The 20055-nt window shown below is 42.8% G+C and overlaps 3 protein-coding genes across 3 annotated transcripts; all 3 read right to left on the bottom strand.

Moving 5' to 3' along the window:
* Positions 1–319: 319 nt before the first annotated feature.
* LOC115388479 (odorant receptor 131-2-like) lies at positions 320–7006 on the bottom strand. The gene is made up of 5 exons (XM_030091642.1): positions 6851–7006; positions 3323–4083; positions 3043–3100; positions 913–1114; positions 320–561 (listed from the first exon to the last, which is right to left on the bottom strand). Exons 1-5 carry the CDS (start codon positions 7004–7006, stop codon positions 320–322), a joined length of 1419 nt encoding a protein of 472 aa, XP_029947502.1.
* A 6886-nt stretch (positions 7007–13892) lies between these two features.
* On the bottom strand, positions 13893–15166 carry LOC115388478 (odorant receptor 131-2-like). Its single transcript, XM_030091641.1, has 2 exons — positions 15023–15166; positions 13893–14687 (listed from the first exon to the last, which is right to left on the bottom strand). Exons 1-2 carry the CDS (start codon positions 15164–15166, stop codon positions 13893–13895), a joined length of 939 nt encoding a protein of 312 aa, XP_029947501.1.
* Positions 15167–17817: 2651 nt separating this feature from the next.
* Positions 17818–18962, bottom strand: LOC115388477 (odorant receptor 131-2-like). Its single transcript, XM_030091640.1, has 2 exons — positions 18813–18962; positions 17818–18588 (listed from the first exon to the last, which is right to left on the bottom strand). Exons 1-2 carry the CDS (start codon positions 18960–18962, stop codon positions 17818–17820), a joined length of 921 nt encoding a protein of 306 aa, XP_029947500.1.
* Between the last annotated feature and the right edge of the window lie 1093 nt (positions 18963–20055).

Here is a 20055-nt window from a genome sequence, read left to right as displayed (position 1 = left end):
TATTAAAACTATATCCCATTAAAACAGCAAAAAACCTATTTGATGTGATTAGTTTTTTGTGTTACAAAAGTGTACTTTATTGTTCATTATCTTTTACCTCATTTTTAAAAGGAGATAAAAGATTAGATCTCTGAACAAAAAATTGTTCTCTAGCAGCTGTATTATTCACTCAGGTTATAGATATTAAAGTTAAATTGTTTTTGTTCTAAATTGTTGCCCTTTAAGAGGTAACCAGATAAGTATGCATTTTGATTGACCCTTTTTGATAATCTGTTTGGTGTGTTTAGTTTTTGTGTTACAAAAGTGCACTGTACTGCCATTACCGCGGGAAGTAGGGGTGCTGGGGGGGCTGCAGCACCCAGTCTGTTGTCACGCAGTCACGCCACATATTGTATTTCTCACGATGACCAAAAACAATCCCGGTAAAGTTGTCTGGTGCGCCGTTGGTGCGCCGCTGGTATCCCCGTTGGATGAGGGCGCCCGTGCCACACTCCACGCTCGTGTCTCCACCGCCACCCCCCCTCCCACCCGGATGAAAGCGCGTCTCAGGCACAGCACCCCCTGTTGACAATACGTTGTCGCGGCCATGTTTGTGTTCACTGCACATTTTGATTAGAAAAAAAAACTGTACTATTTAAATTAAAGCCAGTTTCTTTAGCTTAAATTGTCTTTTTTTTATTTTAGGGTTTTACATGTTAAATACATTTTATACGTTTTATATGTTTAACATTGGAGAAAAAAATGGTCAAACTTGCAAATTAGTCTACAAAAATCAATATAAAAAAGAATCGTGATAAAATCGTGATTGTGATATTGATTTTAAAAAATCGTGATATGACATTTTTGCCATATCGCCCACCCCTAGCATGAATTACACTCCTATCTATTTGTCTAAACCTGCCCAAGGCTCACCTACGGTGTTCTGAAGAGGGGAGTGTTTGGCCACCAGGCGTGTGGTCGGAGCTTGGCGCGGCTGCGGGCAGCCTGTGTTGCACTCAGCGAAATACGGTGATTTCGGTAGGGAGATCTCGGTCGGGTTCTCTGCATCCAGAAGAACCTTGGCTCTTGGAGAGGTCCACGTGGAGGAACAAAGAGAGTCCGGTCCCCCTGTTGGCTGCAGGGGGGAGAGCGGAGTTGCAGGCTCTGCACAGCTGGGAGTGCCGTCAGAGCTCGGTCGTCTTGAGGGCAGCTACTCCGTTGTGGAAAGTTTCACGGGTGAAAAAGGGGAGATGGATCGGTTCTGTCGCGTCCCGCCTGCGGGTCAGTCCGGTACCGGGTATAATCCATTGGGGAGACGCAGCTTTTGCGTCTGCCCGGATAGATTTCCTTGAGAGAACTAAAGATGGAGGGCGGGATCTCAATTTTTGAGTGGCGGACACTCAGGCAATCAGAAGGCGATCTGAATCCACTCCTCCTCACTATGAAATGGGTCTCATGAGCGCTCTCGTGAGGTGGGATGGTGGTATTGCACCCTTATGCCAGTCTTCCCTCCCACTGTGAGGGCAAATCAGCGGCCATTTTGAGATGTTCGGACTATCAAATGGCTGCCACCTGATGGGGGAGGGAAGGGGCTTCCTTTGTTCACGCTGTCTTGGTGGCGCTCTGTTGTCTGGAGGAGGGAGCTAATGTAGAGCTCCAACCAGACCAAGATGTCTGATCTGGATAAGTCAACACATTGGTCTTTCTTTGTGTTTTGTCTGGAGGAAGGAGCTCAGGAAAGATCCCTTTGTTTCATTTTGCAACCTTCTAAGTACTTTTTTGTTCATCACTGGGATTGTGAAATAAACACCATTTTATGTAACAGTGAACATCGACAACGGCATATAGGGTGACCACCTGTCCCGTTTAAGGCTATTTTGTCCCGCTATCTCAGTGTTTGTCCCGTGTCATGCATATCAGGACAATGTCCCGCTTTTCCATTCATTTGCAAAAAAAAAAAAAAAAAAAAAGAATACAAACAAAATGAACCAGCCCAGAGCGGGTCTATTCCTCTACTTCTATGCTCTGATCTGCGAGAGCGGAGAGCATTTCATTTCGACCAATGGTTGCAGGAGACAACGATGACGTCCGTCCAATAGGCTGCGTTTTAAGGTACTACGTCAAATGTATACGCCCCAAACAAACACACGAGGGAGTGAGGGAAGTGGAGCGGCGGGAGAAGATGTAAATGAAATGATGCGTGGACCACAGTCAAAAAAGAGAAAGTGTTCTTTCAAAAAGGAATGGACGTCTTCACACAGCTGGGTGAGACCAACTGACGAGCCCGACAAAGCCCTGTTCAGCTACCTGTTCAGCAGCAGCTTCTCCTGGTGGAGAACATGATGTCAAACCACATGCTGGATGTGATTCTCATCAAAAGGTCCGACAGCAAGAGACATCTAAATCAATGCAGTCGTTTTTATTGAGCCCATGCAGTGAAAGAGAGGACCTACTGGAGGCTGTAAGCTCAAGCAAAAAGTATAAATTCAAGAAGAACTAAGGTGAGAATTTATGTATTTAAATGGTCAAATAAGCATGTTTTATTGTGTATGTATCTAATGATGCTAATATTTGTTGGCTGTTTTTCCTTCTGTGTTTCATAAATGTGCCCTGAGCCTCTACACAGTGCTGCAAGAAGCTGACCTATTCAGAGAAAAGACACAGACTGTTTCTTCTACCTTGTACATTACAGTTAAACATGAGATTTTATGTTGTGTTTTTTTTTTTCCCACTGGTGTTTTATTTAAGCCAAGATTTTCACACAGTGCGCTAGTTGAATTCTGTCAGTATGGGGTATGTTGGAAGCGCATATCGGCCTGTTGGTTATTATCCTGTATACTTGAAAGGCTTTATGTTCGGCCTTCTCAGTGCTTTTAGATGGATTATTAATGTTAATATGTCAATATGTTTTACTTAAGTAAGTAAAACACATTTATTGCTGAATTCTGTGTGATGTTTCCTGAAAATACATAGGCTACATATTAAATATTTGGTTTTACTGGTCTTGTGGTCTAAACTGTGAAGTGTATGGTCAGGGTTTACAGATGGTTGCATCCATCCCACCTTGTCCCTCCAAAACATGCCAGGTGTCCCACTTTTTGTCTTTCTGGAGGTGGTCACCCTAACGGCATATCAATTTTTAAACGAGTTGTGGAAAGAGCCCCGTCACACATATGTACATACATAGAATTCCCACCAAAACAAGTTCATGAAAAGTGAATAAAGAAAATACACAAGAACGTAAAATAAATCAATCAGAATTTGTTTTAATACAAACACCTGGTTATAAGTAAGAAAGTCAGACCTGCATTAAAACTTGAATTCCGTCCGAGGATGAACATGCCTCGTGACCCCACAGCTGAGATATCTTTTGAAGTACTTCCTGAAAGTTGTATCCCGCAGCCCGTACACGATGGGGTTTGAAAATCGAGGAAGGATTTGACTGATGACAAAAACAGTAAAAAAAACGAATCCTGATTGTCCAGGGAAGAGAGATAACAAGAATTGAGTGAACATAGGCTGCACATAGACAATCATGCACAGCAACACCTGGAAACCGTGAAGCAGGATGGTGTTTCTCGCCTTGTTTGCATTCGCATCTGCAGTTTTGGCCACAAACAGAATTCTGAAGAATGTGTAGTAGAGAGTGAGCCAAACTATCACAAGGAATGCAATGTGAGTGCCATCCCTCTTATTTCTAATGTAGCTGCTCCTGAACACTGTGTCCCTGTGACAGAACACCAGGCTGAAGAGGAACTGCTGAGACTCGGTGGTCAACAGGACGATCATGTCCGGCAGGACAGAAAGAAAGGTTACTGCCCAGATCGTGCCGATGACTGCGTATGTCCGCTTTACTGTACATAATTGGTTATAACGCAGGGGGATGCAGACGGAGATGTAGCACTCAACCGCCATGAAAAGGAGATTGAGAGGTGTGTTTTGTGCGGTGAGCACAGCTGGCACGATAAGGAGAGCACAGAAGAGCACGTATATGGTGTTGAAGATGTAGGCCAGGAGGAAGAGGGAGACGGCGACTGTCAGCTGGATCATGTCGTTCAGTACAAGATGAATGAAAAGGATGTAACGAGGATTTGTCTTAAAGATCTGAAATGAATCAAGATGAGACAAAATAATTTTTTACTGCAAAACAAAATGAACCTTTCCATCCAGTGACAGATAATTAGAATGAAAGTTTTCATTGACACAGCGTTTAACATCAACACTGTGACTGAATCAATCATGACTCATTCACATTATTCCACAGTAACTCTGCGATTAACCAATCTGATTAAAAATTTTAATTGTTTGACAACACTAGTTGAAATATTTATATATATTTTTTAAATACTTTGTGTGTGTGTGTGTGTGTGTGTGTGTGTGTGTGTGTGTGTGTGTGTGTGTGTGTGATGTTAAATATATTTTATTGACCAAAAAATTACGAAACATTTTGTTAGTGTTGAGCAATGATTAAATTTCTTAATCATGATTAATCACATAATTTTTTTCCTCGATTAATCACGACTAATTGCATTATGTGCAAAATACAATAATGAATTCAAAAGTACTCTGTAATGATCATCCTGCCCCCACCCGGGAACAGCATTCCTTTTTTTGCAGGAATTTTGGAAGAGGCATAATTTTACAATTCATCAAATATTTTATATTTTATACTAACTTTATACTAACTTAAAATACCAAGTCTTTACCAAGACTGCCCCCCTCCCCCGACACACCACACACACACACACACACACTGCCAAGAGTAGAGCACAAAAACGGAAGTTTCGATCTCGATTTATGCTTATGGGTGACAGTAGCTCAGTTGGTAGAGCAGGTCGTCTTATAACCGGAAGGTTGGCGGTTCGATACCCGCTCCCGCAGGCGTAAAACTGCTGTTGTGTCCTTGGGCAAGACACTTCACTCACCTTGCCTACTATGAAAGTTGTGAGAGTGAATGGTTGGTGGTGGTCGAAGGAGCCGATGGCGCAGATTGGCAGCCTCGCTTCCGTCAGTCTGCCTCAGGGCAGCTGTGGCTACAGCAGTAGCTTACCACCACCCAGTATGGTGTGAATGAATAATGCAATGTAAAGCGTCTTTGAGTGTCCTGAAAAGCGCCATATAAAACCAATGCATTATTCATTTCCATTTTTTTCGTAATTTCCGCTCCTTATGTGTGCCTTATACCTATGTTGGTATAAGTATACATTACCTATGGTTATGTATACTTATACCAGCCTTTTCCTCTCTGATTTTTCTGATAATTCTGCCGAGTTCAATATGGCAAATAATTAGGAATGGACCGTGTTTCACCGCAAAAATCTCATGTGTGCTTTTTTGACACTAAACAGGAGCGCGGTATGAGAATCTCGGGGCGCCAGGAGATCCGTCCAGGATCGCTGTGGGAAGGCGCTCAAACCCGGGAAGCCTGTCCTTGCTGGGATGGATGGCAAGGATGATCATTACAGAGCCAGTGAGCAACGAACTTTCAAAATAATAATAAAAACAAAAAACGTTAATACCTGATAAAATAACTGTCGGCGTTAAGGAAGCAGTGGGTTTTTATATACAAGAAGAAAGATGCAACAAAAGAAAACGAAGAGACGACCATTGATCCCCTGCTGTCTGGGTCCCTGATGTGTTGTGCAACAAGAAGATAAAAGTAACAGAGAGACATGCTGGAAAATAATGAATCCAGAGGAGAAGTTGTCCCTTTCAGTGGGACTTGGGAGAAAATGTGTGTCTCGCCTGCATGGAGAAATCCCTCAGTACCATAATGTGAACTGAGACAGGAAAATGATCCTAAAGCAGATTCAGCCCAGAACTGTAAAACTAAAGGTCAATCCCACATCATGAGGAGCATCGATTGACAACTGTTTTCATAAATATTGATCATATTTTTAATGAAAACTCAAGGATTTATATCAAGGATTAGTATACTCTAATATGAAACTTCAGTGAATTTTCATAATTCACATGAAATATTATCCATCACAGAATTGTAAATGTTTATGCGTGTAGAAAACCATGATTATACTCATAAATAGTATAGATATAAAGGTTTGTGTTGAAGCTTAAATACAGTTGGAGTTTATCAATGTGATGATTGTGATTTTATGTTTAAATGTTCATTTGTGATTGAAATATGACAGGACTATTTACAGATGCTTTTGTACAGTTCATGGTGTGGTTAATTACATTTGAAAGGATGTGTATGAATAAGTTAAGGTTAAAAATCCATATGGATAGGGTTTGTTTTGATATTATAGAGTAAACTGAGGTTTTCTTGTAAGTTTGCATCTTTAATTGCCGGTTGAAAACTTAAGTTTTGTTATGGGCGTGGCTGTCCCAGGCAAGTGAAGTGCAGCCACACAGTTTTTTGACCTGTCTCTCTCTGTCTCACTCGCTCTTTTTTTTTTTTTTTTTTTTGGGGATATTTACCTCTGTTAGTTCATTTATTTTTTGGGGGACATTTATATTTTTTTAACATGACTTTGACTTTACACTGTTTAACTGAATCAAAAGTATTATGTGGAGTTTGTGTTTCACTTGTGGATTACAAGAGGGACTATGAGCGAGCTACAGTTTGTATGTATAACATTCATGAACACAAATATTTGAACATACAGATGAATAACTATGTTGGTTTCACTCGTTTCTGTTTTGCTGTTTTTGCTTGTTGGTCTATAGAATGTAAAAGTGAAAATCATAAACACGTTGATTTGCCACCTAATATAATGCGACAACATATTGTAACCTGAATCCATTCATACCTACTTTAAGTTTCACATATTTATGAAGCAGAGGTCACATTAGGATCAGCTGAAGTCAGACCAAAGTTCTTGTTCAAAGAAAGAAATACACGTACACTTACGTAATGTTTGCTGAAAGTGTGCACCATGGTGGCATTGATGTAGTTGATGGTGATACCGAGAAGCAACACAGTCATGCTCCTGCTCACGAAGCCATTCAGCGAGATCGGGTAGTCCACCGGAGCCGTCATGTTCACATCACCGTCTGTCACGATCATGACCGCATCTTCCTCCAAAGATAAAGACATACCAGAAAAAAGCATCAAATACATAAAACAAATGAAAGATACAGATATTAAAACCTCTGGCTTGAATTCACGAAGCTGAACGACCTGATACTGACCTCTGATACAACCAGGAAGTTGAATCTCCTCTATTATGTGTGTGTGACTGCAATCAATGAGATTTATACTGCAAAGTTAGTGGGTATGGCTTCACTTCTACGAACATAGCACACACACACACACACACACACACACACACACACACACACACACACAAACACACACACACACACACACACACAATTGAAAAATGTTGGTAACACTTTACTTTAAGCACCCGTTATAACACATTAGAATTGGTTATAAACACTCATAAATGATCACAATGCTTTATAACTCACTATACAGCACTAAACAGCATAGGATTAGGGTTAGGGTTAGAGTTAGGTCCTGGCATTGTGATCATCTATGAATGTTTATAACTATAGCTACACGTGTTATAATGGCATTAGAATGCTTTATAAATGTACTTATAATGTGTTATACAGGGGGGCTTCATATAAAGTGTTACCAAAATGTTTTCACCTGAAAATGTACTAGTTCTCCTCATGAAGATTTCAAGTCTCATAACGTTGAGTGTGTGAACTCACAATGGGAAGCTTTTTTCATTTTACAGTTCAACACAGTCATGACCTTCTCAGTCTGAAATCATTCCAACTAAAATGGATCAACATGGATTTGGACTAGAAGCAGGCTTGAAGAGATCCGTCTCAGTTTTAATGGGAAAACTCAAGTTTTTCTGAAACACTCAGGCTCTGTCTCCATGTAGACGGGGAAACACTGCTGCTGCGCATGTGCTCCATGGCCGTAATAAATGCTTCTTGTGCACACGTGCAAGTAGTTGGACAGGAGCAACAATGTTTGTCTCTAGAGTGCCACGATTACCAGTCCAGATTTTACTGAAACTTGATAAGTTTTAGAGTTCACACTCACCGTAATTACAATCCAAATTGGTCGTCTGTCCATGTGAATTTACATTTACTTACTCTAATGTTTATAGTGTATAGTTGTCTGCAGCATGTATGTTAATGGAGATGAATGAAATCATTGGGATACCTGGGAATTATGGCAGAAGTGACAGAGCTGAATGAAGGAAAACAAGGTTACATTGACTAAGCAAGATTTGGAATTTTGGGCCTGAAAAACCTGAAAATCTTCTGAGGAATTGGTCAGTGATCCACGGTGTACTCCACACATGATACGGTCAGAGGAGGAGGCTCTTGTGCACTCTGTCTTTTTTTTTTTTTTTATCTCAAACTGTGTGGTCTGTAAATCGGTGAAGGTTTGAAGAGCCCTGTAGTGTGTGCCAGCCATTAACACGGTAGGGGAGTTTGAGTGCCTGCATGATCCCAGAAGCTGTGTTGTCTGAGACCTCATGTCCCTGGTAGGGTCTCCCAAGGCAAGTGGGTCCTGGGTGTTGGGCCAGATTTGAAGCAGATCAAAAGCCCCTACGCACAGTCCCTATGAAGGGCTGTGTTGTTGCCTGGTATGGCGCAGCCGGGGCCCCACCCTGGAGCCAGGCCTGGGGTTGGGGTTTTTATGTGAGTGACTGGTGGAATTCTGACCATGGATCCTGGCTGGGCTCAGCTGGAGCGGTGAGCTTGTGAAGGAGGTTGAGAGGTACCAGCTAGATATCGACAGGGTCACCTCCACACATCATCTGGCCTCAGGAACCCAACCCCTCCAGAGCGATTAGACTTTGCACTTGTCTGGTGTTGCCCATGGTGAGAGGTTGCAGGCTAGTGTGCATTTGCTCATCGCCCCACAGTTCAGCAGTAGTAACGTGGAGTTCACCCCAGAGAAAGAGCGGGTTGTGTCCCTGCACCTTCGGTTGGGGACAGTTACCTCACTGCTGTCTCAGAATATGGGTCACACAGCAGTGCAGAGTACCCTGTCTTCTTGGAAGCTCTGGGAGAGGCACTGGAAAGTGCTCCAACTGCAGTTTCCATTGTTCTACTGGGGAACTTCAACGCCCGTGTGGGCAGCAGCAGTGAGACCTGGAGGAGAGTGATTTGGATGCACAACTTCCTCAATCTGAAACTGAGCAGTGTTTTGTGATTTGACCTCTGAGCTAACCACAGCTTGTCCATAACAAACACCATGTTCGAGCACAGGGGTGTCCATAAGTGCACTTGACACCAGGACACCCTGGGCTGGAGGTTGATGAACAACTTTGTCATCTGACCTCCAGCCTTTTGTTTTGGACACTCAGGTGAAGAGAGGAGCAGAGCTGTTGTCCAATCACCACTTGGTGTTGAGTTCTCCACCTCTATTATTGAAGCAGCTGCACAGAGCTGTGGTCACAAGATCTCCGGTGCCTGCCGTGGCGGCAAACCCAAAACCGGTGGAGGACACCGGAAGTAAGAGATACTGTCAAACTGAATTATTGTAATAAAAATAATACATTAATTTCAAAGCACCTTTCAAAACTGTCAAAACCACTGTACAGAAAGCAAACAGCAGCAACAAGTATAAAACAATAACAGAGTTAAAAATTAAACAAGCAAAATAAAAGAACAGAGTGTAGGTTAAAAAGATCAAGTGCATCACGATGGAAAGTTTGTTGAAATACCTTATTGCCCTGAATATAAGACAACTCTGATTATGAGACGACCCCTATTTTTCAAATATCATGTTTTTAAATACAAATACGTTGAAGACAATAAGGTTACTCATAAAAGAATTTTTTATTGTACAATTATTCTACAAAAACTCACAACATAGATAACACTTCATGTGATTTAAGATCAAGAAAATTTACTGCAGTATTAAATAAAAAACTAGATTCTCTTTCTCAAAATCTGAGGCTATGACTCAGTGAATAAGCAACAAATAAGTACCCTCAAAGGTTCAATAACTGATGTTAATGATTTAGATAACTTTACAACCACCAAATTCAAGTTCTATTCAACTTCATGAGCATTAATAATTCAGTCTAATAAATTTTAGTTGCTTGGCAGTTGTTTTTTGACTCTGCTGCGTTGAACCATCAGTTTAAAGTTGGCATCAAAACTTCGCCTCTGTTGTTTGCTCAGTTGTCTAGCGTTCAAGCTCCTTCGTTCCAGATGGTCACGTTCCTCCATTTTTTATCAGATTACTGTGACCACATGACAGTGACGCTTCATCCGCTTTCTGGTCACCGGTACTTTGGCTCCATCTAGTGGTGCGGATGTGTAACGACAATCTAGTCTTCGATTACAGTACGATCCCATTTTGGAGAATACAATTTCTGGAAAAAAATATCATCTTACATTCAGGCCAATACGGTAGATGGGTTTTGAGTCTGGATTTGAAGAGGGGCAGAGAGTCAAGGTTTCAGATGTCATATGGGAGTGAATTCCGAGGTTGGGGAGTGGAGTGACTGAAAGCTCTGTTCCCCATAGTGCTGAGCAGGAGGAGGGGACTAGTCGTTGTACTGGTCCATCGTAGTGAAGGGGGAACTGAGCTGAAAGGCGAAACTCTCGATCTACTGGTCAGTCTACGTTTCTACACTCATCTATGGTCATGACCAAAAAGACACAATCCCAGACACAAGCGGCCACAATGACCTTCCTCCGTAAGGTGGCTCAGACCTCCCTTACAGTTCTGCTGAGGAGTTCTGTTTCCAGGGAGGAGCTGAGCATAGAGCCGCAACTCTGCCACATTGAGAGGAGCTAGCTGAGGTGGCTCAGGCATCTGTTTCACATGCCTCCTAGTAGAGGTGTCCCCGACTAAGAATTTCCATAGTCGAATCTGATTCAGTCTCGGTGTCTGAGGATCGGGTCGCCGGGCACCCTGCCGTCGGCTGCCACCCAATCCACATTGCACCCAGCCCCTACGATTCCCTCGGCGGGTGGTGGGTCCACTGGAGGGTCGGCCCACGTCGCCCCTTCGGGCTGAGCCCGGCCGGGCCCCGTGGGCAAAGGCCCGGCCACCAGGCGCTCGCTTGCGAGCCCCAACCCCAGGCCTGGCTCCAGGGTGGGGCCCCGGCTGCGCCATACCGGGCGACGTCACGGGCCTCGATTGTAATATATTCATAAGGGCTATTGACCTGCCCTTGGTCTGGCCCATCACCCAGGACCTGTTTGTCATGGGAGACCCTACCAGGGGCATAAAGCCCCGGACAACATAGCTCCTGGGATCACGTGGGCACTCAAACTCCCCCACCACTTTAAGGTGGCAGGTCAGGGGGGAGCAGGTCAGGGGGCGGGCATGTCCCACCGGGAGGAGACCCCGGGGAAGACCCAGGACACGCTGGAGAGACTATGTCTCTCGGCTGGCCTGGGAACGCCTTGGGATCCTCCCGGAAGAGCTGGAGGAAGTGTCTGGGGACAGGGAAGTCTGGGCATCCCTGCTGAGACTGCTGCCCCCGCGACCCGGCCCCGGATAAGCGGCTGAAGATGGATGGATGGAATCTGATTCATCCGATTCTGCCAATAGTCGACTGATAGTCGAATCTATCATCTTGTTTGGCGGAGCACAATGCAGAGCGGTGCTCACACAGCACACGGAGCGTCGGGGCGCCTATACCCACAGCCGGCCCTGATTGCACTAATAATAATAAAAAATACAAATAATTAAAAAAAATAAATTAAAAAAAAACAGCGCAGGCAGGTAAAACAACACATTTTTTTCCTACACACTGAAACACAGACTGGAACAAAGTGTCGGTAACTCTAAACATCAAACAAATGAAGTATAGTTCAAATGACCAGAACCAAACCCTCTTCTAACAAACGGGCGAAAGCATGTTATTTATTTGTATCTATAATCTCTGCAGATAAGCTCACATTTTTTGGCTAAACAGTTTCTCACATTATCTGCTCAAATTAAATGAAAGGCTTAATTGCACTGTGTCGGTCCGTTTCGCAGCGCAACATCCATGCAAAAACAAACACTAAATTAAATAGAATTAGCCTTTTAGATAAATAAAAATAATAATATAATAATAACCTAAAATATTACAATTAAACGAAATAAAAGTCAGCATTAAAAATGAGAATTGAGTAACAGAACCGTCTTTTAATAGCCCAATTATCTGGCTACTTACCCGTTTAATGTGGAAAGCCATGTTGTTGTGAAGTGATATGAAAGGACAAAATTTGCATTTGACTTTTTTTGGATCATCTTTGACTTGGTCTGAAGTTCTGTTTTTTTCCGACATTGTAAGACTTTTAAAGTTCAGCCAAATCACCACCGAGATGCTGCTCTGTGACGGAGCTCTGCGCAAAATGGGATTGTGCCACTCACCATGGTGGTTGATTCACAGACACTAAATAGATAGAATATTGAATAAAACTACAAGTTAAGTAAATTTTCCCACAGTATATTTGATAGGCTAACATGTATATCAAATAGGCTTTATATCATGTTTATTTGGGGGAAAAAACCAAGCAATTCTATTTAAAATCAGTCATTCAGCACCCCCATGCAGCTGTAATGGAATGGTCCTCGTTTAATAATCACATTTTTTCGATGCTTCCACTGCGTGATTGGCAGTCGAATCAGGCCCCTTCGAACGAATCGTCGAATCGTCGACTATCTGAGGACACCCCTACCTCCTAGAAGCCTACAGCAGGAGTCCTCAACCACCAGGCCGCAGACTGGTACCAGTCCGTGGATGATTTGCTACCAAGCCAGAAAGAGAGAATAAAGTTTCATCTTGAAAGTGTACATGTAAATTGTCGTGTGTCTGCACTGAGTGTTATTTTTTGAAAAATGCTTCACTTCCGACTGCACTTAATTCATTCGCTCAACTCTATCAGGTGTTTTTTTTTTTCTTTTTTATACATTGTGAAATCCTTGTTACAGTGTTTTTATGCACTGTCCTGCAGCAGGTGGAAAAGCTATTTTGTTTACAATTAGTCCATGGTTAAAAAAAAAACATTTGGGGACCAATATTGTAAAGGCTTCCTTTTTCATCTTAACAGCTTCCTGGAAGACTGGTGAACACCAGAGTGTCGTTGGGTTCTTGCCTTGACAGGCACCAATGAGCTTCTTGAACAGGGTCCACTCAGACTTCCCAACCTCCTCTGGTACATGGGAGTACTTCTCATGGAAGTGGGAGCTGAAATAATTTCGGAGAGTCCTGTGTTAGCCTTTCTCAGAACATCGTTTTGTTTGGTCATGTCTTGTACACACCATACATCCACTGAATTAAACTCCCACTGATTTGTGAAAATGTTGATTCCATTTTCTGGAGTTGAAACTCACTCAGATCCCTGACAGAAAGTACACCTCCATGAATGGGTGAATGTGATTAGCAATATAAAGCACTTTGGGAAACTGCTCAAGCAGTGGAAAAAAGTACTTAAAAGTGAAATTCATTCAAAATTGTCCTCAAAGCAAATCATGAAATCCACATCACATATTCTGAGCCATTTGGAAACATTTCAGGCGGTCAAACTGTTGCTGTAAGTGAGGGCCTGAACAAGGAGGACACACCCAGATATTTCACAGTCCATCAGAATCCTTTTATTATTGAGAGTTTGTGCAGCTTTCAGAAAATAACATGAGTCTTCACAGTGGAGTCTCACACACACACACACACACACACACACACACACACACACATAGTGTACATAAATATTCTGAGTTCATAACAAAACAAGTCAATAAGAATTGAGTAAAGAAAACATATAAAAAAAGAATGTGAATTGAACCAATCACACTGTGTTTTAATACAATCTGTCAACTTTGGTTTTTCAGGATTTTAAATCCAAATCACAAATGTTAACTGTTAACTGACATTTATTTTTTTAAAGCAGCATTGAGTCACTGCTTCAATCCTACAGAGCTGCAGGTTGTAGACCCAATTCTAACTATGAAAGTCAGACCTAAATTAAAACTTCAGTTCCGTCTGAGGATGAATTTGCCTCGTGACCCCACAGCTGAAATATCTTTTAAAGTACTTCCTGAAAGTTGCATCCCGCAGCCCGTACACGATGGGGTTTGTAAAGCGAGGAAGGATTTGACTGATGACAAAAACAACAAAATAAACCAATCTTGCCTGTCCAGGGAAGAGGAAAAGCAAGAACTGAGTGAACATTGGTTGCACATAGAAAATCATGCACAGCAGCACCTGGAAACCATGAAGCAAGATGGTGTTTCTGGCCTTGTTTGCATTCGCATCTGCAGTTTTGGCCACAAACAGAATCTTGAAGAATGTGTAGCAGAGAGCAAGCCAAACTATCACGAGGGACACAATATGAGAGGCATCCCTCTTATTTCTAATGTAGCTGCTCCTGAACAGGGTGTCTACGTGGCAGGCCACCAGGCCGAGGAGGAACTGCTGAGACTCGGTGGCCAACAGAAAAATCACTTCCGGCAGGACAGAAAGACAGTTTACTGCCCACATTGTGCCGATGACTGCGTATGTCCGCTTTACTGTACATAATTGGTTGTAACGCAGGGGGATGCAGACGGAGATGTAGCACTCGACCGCCATGAAAAGGAGATTGAGAGGTGTGTTTTGTGTGGTGAGCACAGCTGGCAATACAAGGAGACCACAGACAAGCACGTATATGGTGTTGAAGATGTAGGTCAGGAGGAAGAGGGAGACGGTGACTGTCAGCAGGATCATGTCGTTCAGCACCAGATGAATGAAAAGGATGTAACGAGGGTTTGTCTTAAAGATCTGAAATGAATCAAGACAAGAAAAAAACATTAATATTTTCACTGCAAAAAATTAACATCAAACTTTTCCATCCAGTTTCAGATAATTAGCATGCTTCACAACATGTAACATCAACACTGTGATTTACAGTTGGATCATTTGAAAACAGAAAAGATGTTTCTTGTAAATTGTGATAAGACAGACAGACAATATCAAAGGGAAAAATATTGATAAACACATTTCATTACCACCTAATGCAATGCAACCTACCCTGTTTATGAAGCAGATGTCATATTAGGATCAGTTAAAGTCAAACCAAAGATATTGTTTAAAGAATGAATTAAGGGTGCACGTACATAGTGTTTGCTGAAAGTGTACACCATGGTGGCATTGATGTAGTTGATGGTGATACCGAGAAGCAACACGATCATGTTCCTGCTCACAATGTCGTCCAGCGAGCTCCGGGAGGTCATGTTCCCGTCAGCACCCGTCACATTCATGGCTGCATCCTATTAATCCTCTTAACGTAACGACAGACCGGACCTGCAGCGTCAAACGCATGAAACCTCCGATACAGAGAAAGACTTGAATCTCCTGTGTTATGAGTGTGTGACGCCAAACTAAGACATTTATACTGCAAAGTTAGTGGGTATGGCTTCACGCACGCACGCACGCACGGACACACGCATGCACGCATTCTTATTCTTTTTTTCTTCAGGGAATGTTAACAAATATTCCATTCTTACTTACTCAAAGCATAAATATGACTCTTCAAACTCTGAACACAACTCCACAAAATGTTTTCACCCAAAAATGTAATGCATCTCTTCATGAGGACTTTGAGGCCCCACCGTTGAGTGTCTGAACGCACAAAGGGAGGCCTTACATTTCAACTCAGCCATGAGTCTCTAACGCTGAAATCATTCTAACTAAAAATGGTTGGAGTGGTTCTCAGCAGCCCCACACAGCCTGCTGGCACCAACCAGAGCAGAGTGTAGCATCCAGTGTCCAGCGTCCAGCGTCTGACCTCAGCAACAGGCTCTGCTTTCCCCCGGCAGCCAAACCACACAAGCCAGCGCTCACTCTCTCGTTTGCTCTCCCTCCAGCAAGCAGGACCAAAAGAAGCCCTTTCTGGAACACAGATACTTCCAGAGCTTCACCAAAGACTCAGCGCCCTGCGTCTGACTCACACAGGCCTCCGCCACCACGTTCCTAGATTTTCACAATGTGTTGAGTCAGTTACATGTTTCAACACACTGGAATTGTTTCCTATTGAACAGGCTGTGCCCCGATGTTTTCTGATGAAAGTCAGTTCCCAGCTATTTTAATGATTAACTAGAATTTGGCACTCAGAGACCGCAGACCTCTGCCACAGCTCAAATCACCAACAACAATGAGAACACCATATATAATGAAAAACATTTTATTTCTCCCCAACACAAACAATGTATGGGAGAAAGCTGTTTGTTGCATGTTCATATCTCAGTGTGTTTCCTCACAGTGACTGACACTCTGGAATCCCCCTATTTTTGTCTGTTCTGGATCCTGGTATCCGGAATACTTCCGTGATCTGGATCAGCAGCTGATATCTCTTGGAGTCATTGAAGAACTTACACTGTAATTTTTTGCTAAGCCCCCTTGTCATTTGTTGTTGAGTTATGCCCAACTACAGGCCCACTGACAGCTTTGCCTGGGGCCGGGACAACTTACTGTTAGCTTGGCCCAGTCCCGACTGAGGAGCGGAGCGCTGCGGAGCGCTGTGGCGTGCGGCATGCATCGCGCGGAGCGCTGCGGCTCGGTGCCTGCATGCGGTGTTGGACCAGGGGGTGGGGAGGAGCGGTGCCTGCATGCTGCGTCAGGAGCCGTGAGTGGGGTGCTGGATGCCCCCCCCCCCCCCCCCCCCCCCCCTCCCCCGCGACGCCTTTAATTCTGGCCCCGCCCCCAACCCTGGGCCCGGTGTCGTGCCAAAAAGTCATTCCCTGCCATAAAGTGATTTCCGGTCTGCGGGCAGCTGAAAAGCGCAGCTTCTGTGGCTCTGCAGCAGTCTTAATTGGGCTCGAACAAGTTTGTTTCTGATCATCCAATGATGTTTATTTGTGTTTGCGTTTGATAGCCTCCTGTACGCCCAGTTGCCTTATATCGCTGTTAAATACCGGTAAGCTAGTTGACGATTTTAACCTGGCTTGTTGTTATGCTAATAAAGATGTGTCACGGAGGTGACACGTTTTTTTTTTCCTTTTTTTTTTTTTGCACCAAAATAGCTAGATTGCTCCACAGAGTAAATTCATCCCAAGTGTGTGTGTGCTTTCCCTGTGTAACTTTGTGAGACGATACTTTGCAGAAATCTGCACAAGAACGTGCTGTAACGAGATTGAACAACCACGAATCTGAAATTATTCTTGTTTTAATTTTATAAACACAGTCCTGTTTCTTTCCGGTACCCCCTCGTATAACAGACGTTGACCTTGAAATCAGATCAAATTCCTTTAATCATCACAGAGAGAAAAACACAGATATTCATTCATTTCCCAACTCCAAGCATTCCTCAGTGTATCTGAGAATGTTCCTCTCAGTTCCCAACAGACTGATCATTCCGTCTCGTACAGTCATGACTCCACAGTGTTCAGTGTGTTCAGACACTTTTTGCATCTGAGTTGTGACTTTTGTGTATTTGTTGTGGCATTTTTCTCCATGCTTCGGCTTTGGCTTGTTATATATACAATGTAGATTTTTGAATATCTTGTAATGTTTGTGTCTTTGTTGTAATTTTTTGCATGTCTTTAGTGGCTCCAACATTTTTGCAACATTTTTGTGCCTTTGCATGTGTTTTGTGGCTTTTTATATGGTTTTTGCATTGTTATTTTGGGTATGTTTTTATGGCTTTTGCAAGTATTTTCGTTTTCTTGTATGTTTGTCACTTTTTTCGTGAATGTTGGAATTTTTGTGTTCGTGTCACTGATGTTTTGTGCATGTTTTTTATGCATGCTGTATTCACATTGCTGCCTTTGGACTGTGGAGAGCCTTCTGGTGTCACCTTCGACCGACAGGTACAGTATTTGTGACATAAACCACAACTGTCTTCAGAAACTTTGCTTCAAGCTGCACAGTTGACAAAGCAATATGAGCACAAACTCAAAGATCACCTGACAGCTTATGAATGATTGCTTGATGCACACAAGAGATATCCCTTTAAGTATTTCCTGAAGGTTTTGTCTCGTATACCATAGATCATTGGACTAATGGATCGAGGCAGGATTTGTACGATGACATAGATGGCAAACTGGGAGTCTGTAGAATTTTTGGGGAACCACTGCAGCAGTAACGCTAAGAACTTTGGAGTCGCATACGACAGCATGCAGAGCAGCAGCTGGAAGCCGTGAAGGATGATGGTGTATTTGGCTTTCTTCGCGTCTTTGCTCGCCGTTTGCGCAGTGAACAGGATCTTAAAGTAAGTATAAAGTATTGTCAACCAAACAATGACAAGATATACTAAATATGAGATATCCCTCTTCGCGATGCTGAGCGGATGAGGGAAGACGGTTTCTCTCAGACAAAACACTCGCGTGTGGAAGAAAACCATGGGCTGCGTGGACAAAGTGATGAAGAGATCGGGGAGAACGGAGAGCATGCTGGTGGCCCAGATCAGAGCGATCAGCAGCAGCGTCCTCCTGACGGTGCAGATCTGAACGTGGCGCAGCGGGAAGCACACGGCGATGTAGCACTCCACCGCCATGCAGGCCAGGTTCAGAGGCGTGTTCTCCGTGGTGAAGAGGGCGACGAGGATGAAGACGCAACACACCGGCACGGGGAGCTTGTAGATGACGTAGCTGAGGATGAAGAGGATGACGGTCAGTGACACCTGGATCATGTCGTTGATCACCAGGTGGATAAAGAGGATGTAGCGAGGATTGGTGTAGAGAACCTTGAGAGGTTAGAATACATGAAAACAGAGGACAGAAATTCAAATGAATACTATCATAGCATGCAGCCATTTATAGATAAAGTAGAAAAAGCTGTTACTTCTTGTTTTATTTAAGTCTTGTTAATAAACTCAGCAGGACTGGACTCAATCTGATGCTGTTTCCTTGTTGAATAACTGCTGCTTTGTTTCTGCCTGAACATTTCCTCAGTGGAGGAGAGTCTGACCTGGTGTTTGAGGAAGCTGTGGAGGAGGCTCGCATTGATGTAGTTGATGGAGATGCTGAGAGCAACGACAATCACATTCTTGACCACGGCTTTAACCAAGGAGTCCCGATACTGTAAAACCACGGTCACATTGCCAGACGACACGTTCATCTCCTAAGAACTGAAACCAGAGAGCAGATGAAGGGAAACTTCTCGACGAACACTGAACACTGGTCTAATGATACATGACAGACTTCAACACTTTTTCTCCGGTGTGTCAAGATGCAAGGCCTTTGGTAATTTGTTGGATGAGCCCTCAAATCATAATAATAGCATCAACATAGGCCAAGGAAGGTTTAAAGAGGGTTAAAATGCTGAATCATCTTAAATAAAAGGTTTAAAAGTGCTGTTGCAGTGTAAAGAGGGTTTCAAAGTGCTATAACAACTTTAAAAAAATGGCTGAAGATAAGACTGAAAAAAGACAATATAAACTATCATTAAAAAGACGTTATAGAAAAGAAAGGCTTAAAAAGACTAAAATGATCAAAACAACTGAAAAGGCTTAAAAAGACTAGCAGTAAAATATCTCTTATCAAAATATCTCAGGAGATTAGTTCGAAAGCAAAAGGCAAAATGGGCTTAAGCCAAAAAAAGAAAAAGAAAAAAGAGAGAGAATAATAAATTCAAAATAGAAAAATGACAAAGAACAAATAATGCAGGATCAAAACTTATAGTTAGAAAAATGTTCAGACTAAACATTAAGTTCAGAAAAGATTTAACAGTCTCATTTAAAAGTTTTCAAAATGAGATTTAGAAACTGAGAATTTAACACAAAATCTCAGTTAAAACCAAGAAAAAGAACAAAATGAACCCAGCGTTTCATTTTCAAGTAAAATCTGAAACATTTACAGTTCAAGTCAATCTGAGAGTCAAACACACACACACACACACACACACACACACACACACACACACACAGTCTTGTATTTCTATCCTTGTGGGGACCGTCCATTGACTCCCATTCATGTCTAGCCCCTAACCCTGACCCTTACCCTAACCCTAACCCACACCACAACAAAGCCTAACCCTAAAGAAATGTTTTTGCACTTTTACTTTTTTCAGTAACAACAACATGGTCAAGAAAACACTGTTTCTCCTACTTAGGACCGGAAAAAGGTCCCCACAAGGCACGTCGTTCCACGTTTTGCTATCCTTGTGGGGACATTTGGCCCCGACAAGGATAGAAATACAAGAACACACACAC

This window comes from Salarias fasciatus, chromosome 5 (assembly GCF_902148845.1).
Source record: "Salarias fasciatus chromosome 5, fSalaFa1.1, whole genome shotgun sequence".
Classification (NCBI taxonomy): domain Eukaryota; kingdom Metazoa; phylum Chordata; class Actinopteri; order Blenniiformes; family Blenniidae; genus Salarias; species Salarias fasciatus.
Note: the sequence above shows the minus strand (reverse complement) of the source record. Positions and strands in the feature narration are given on the sequence as shown.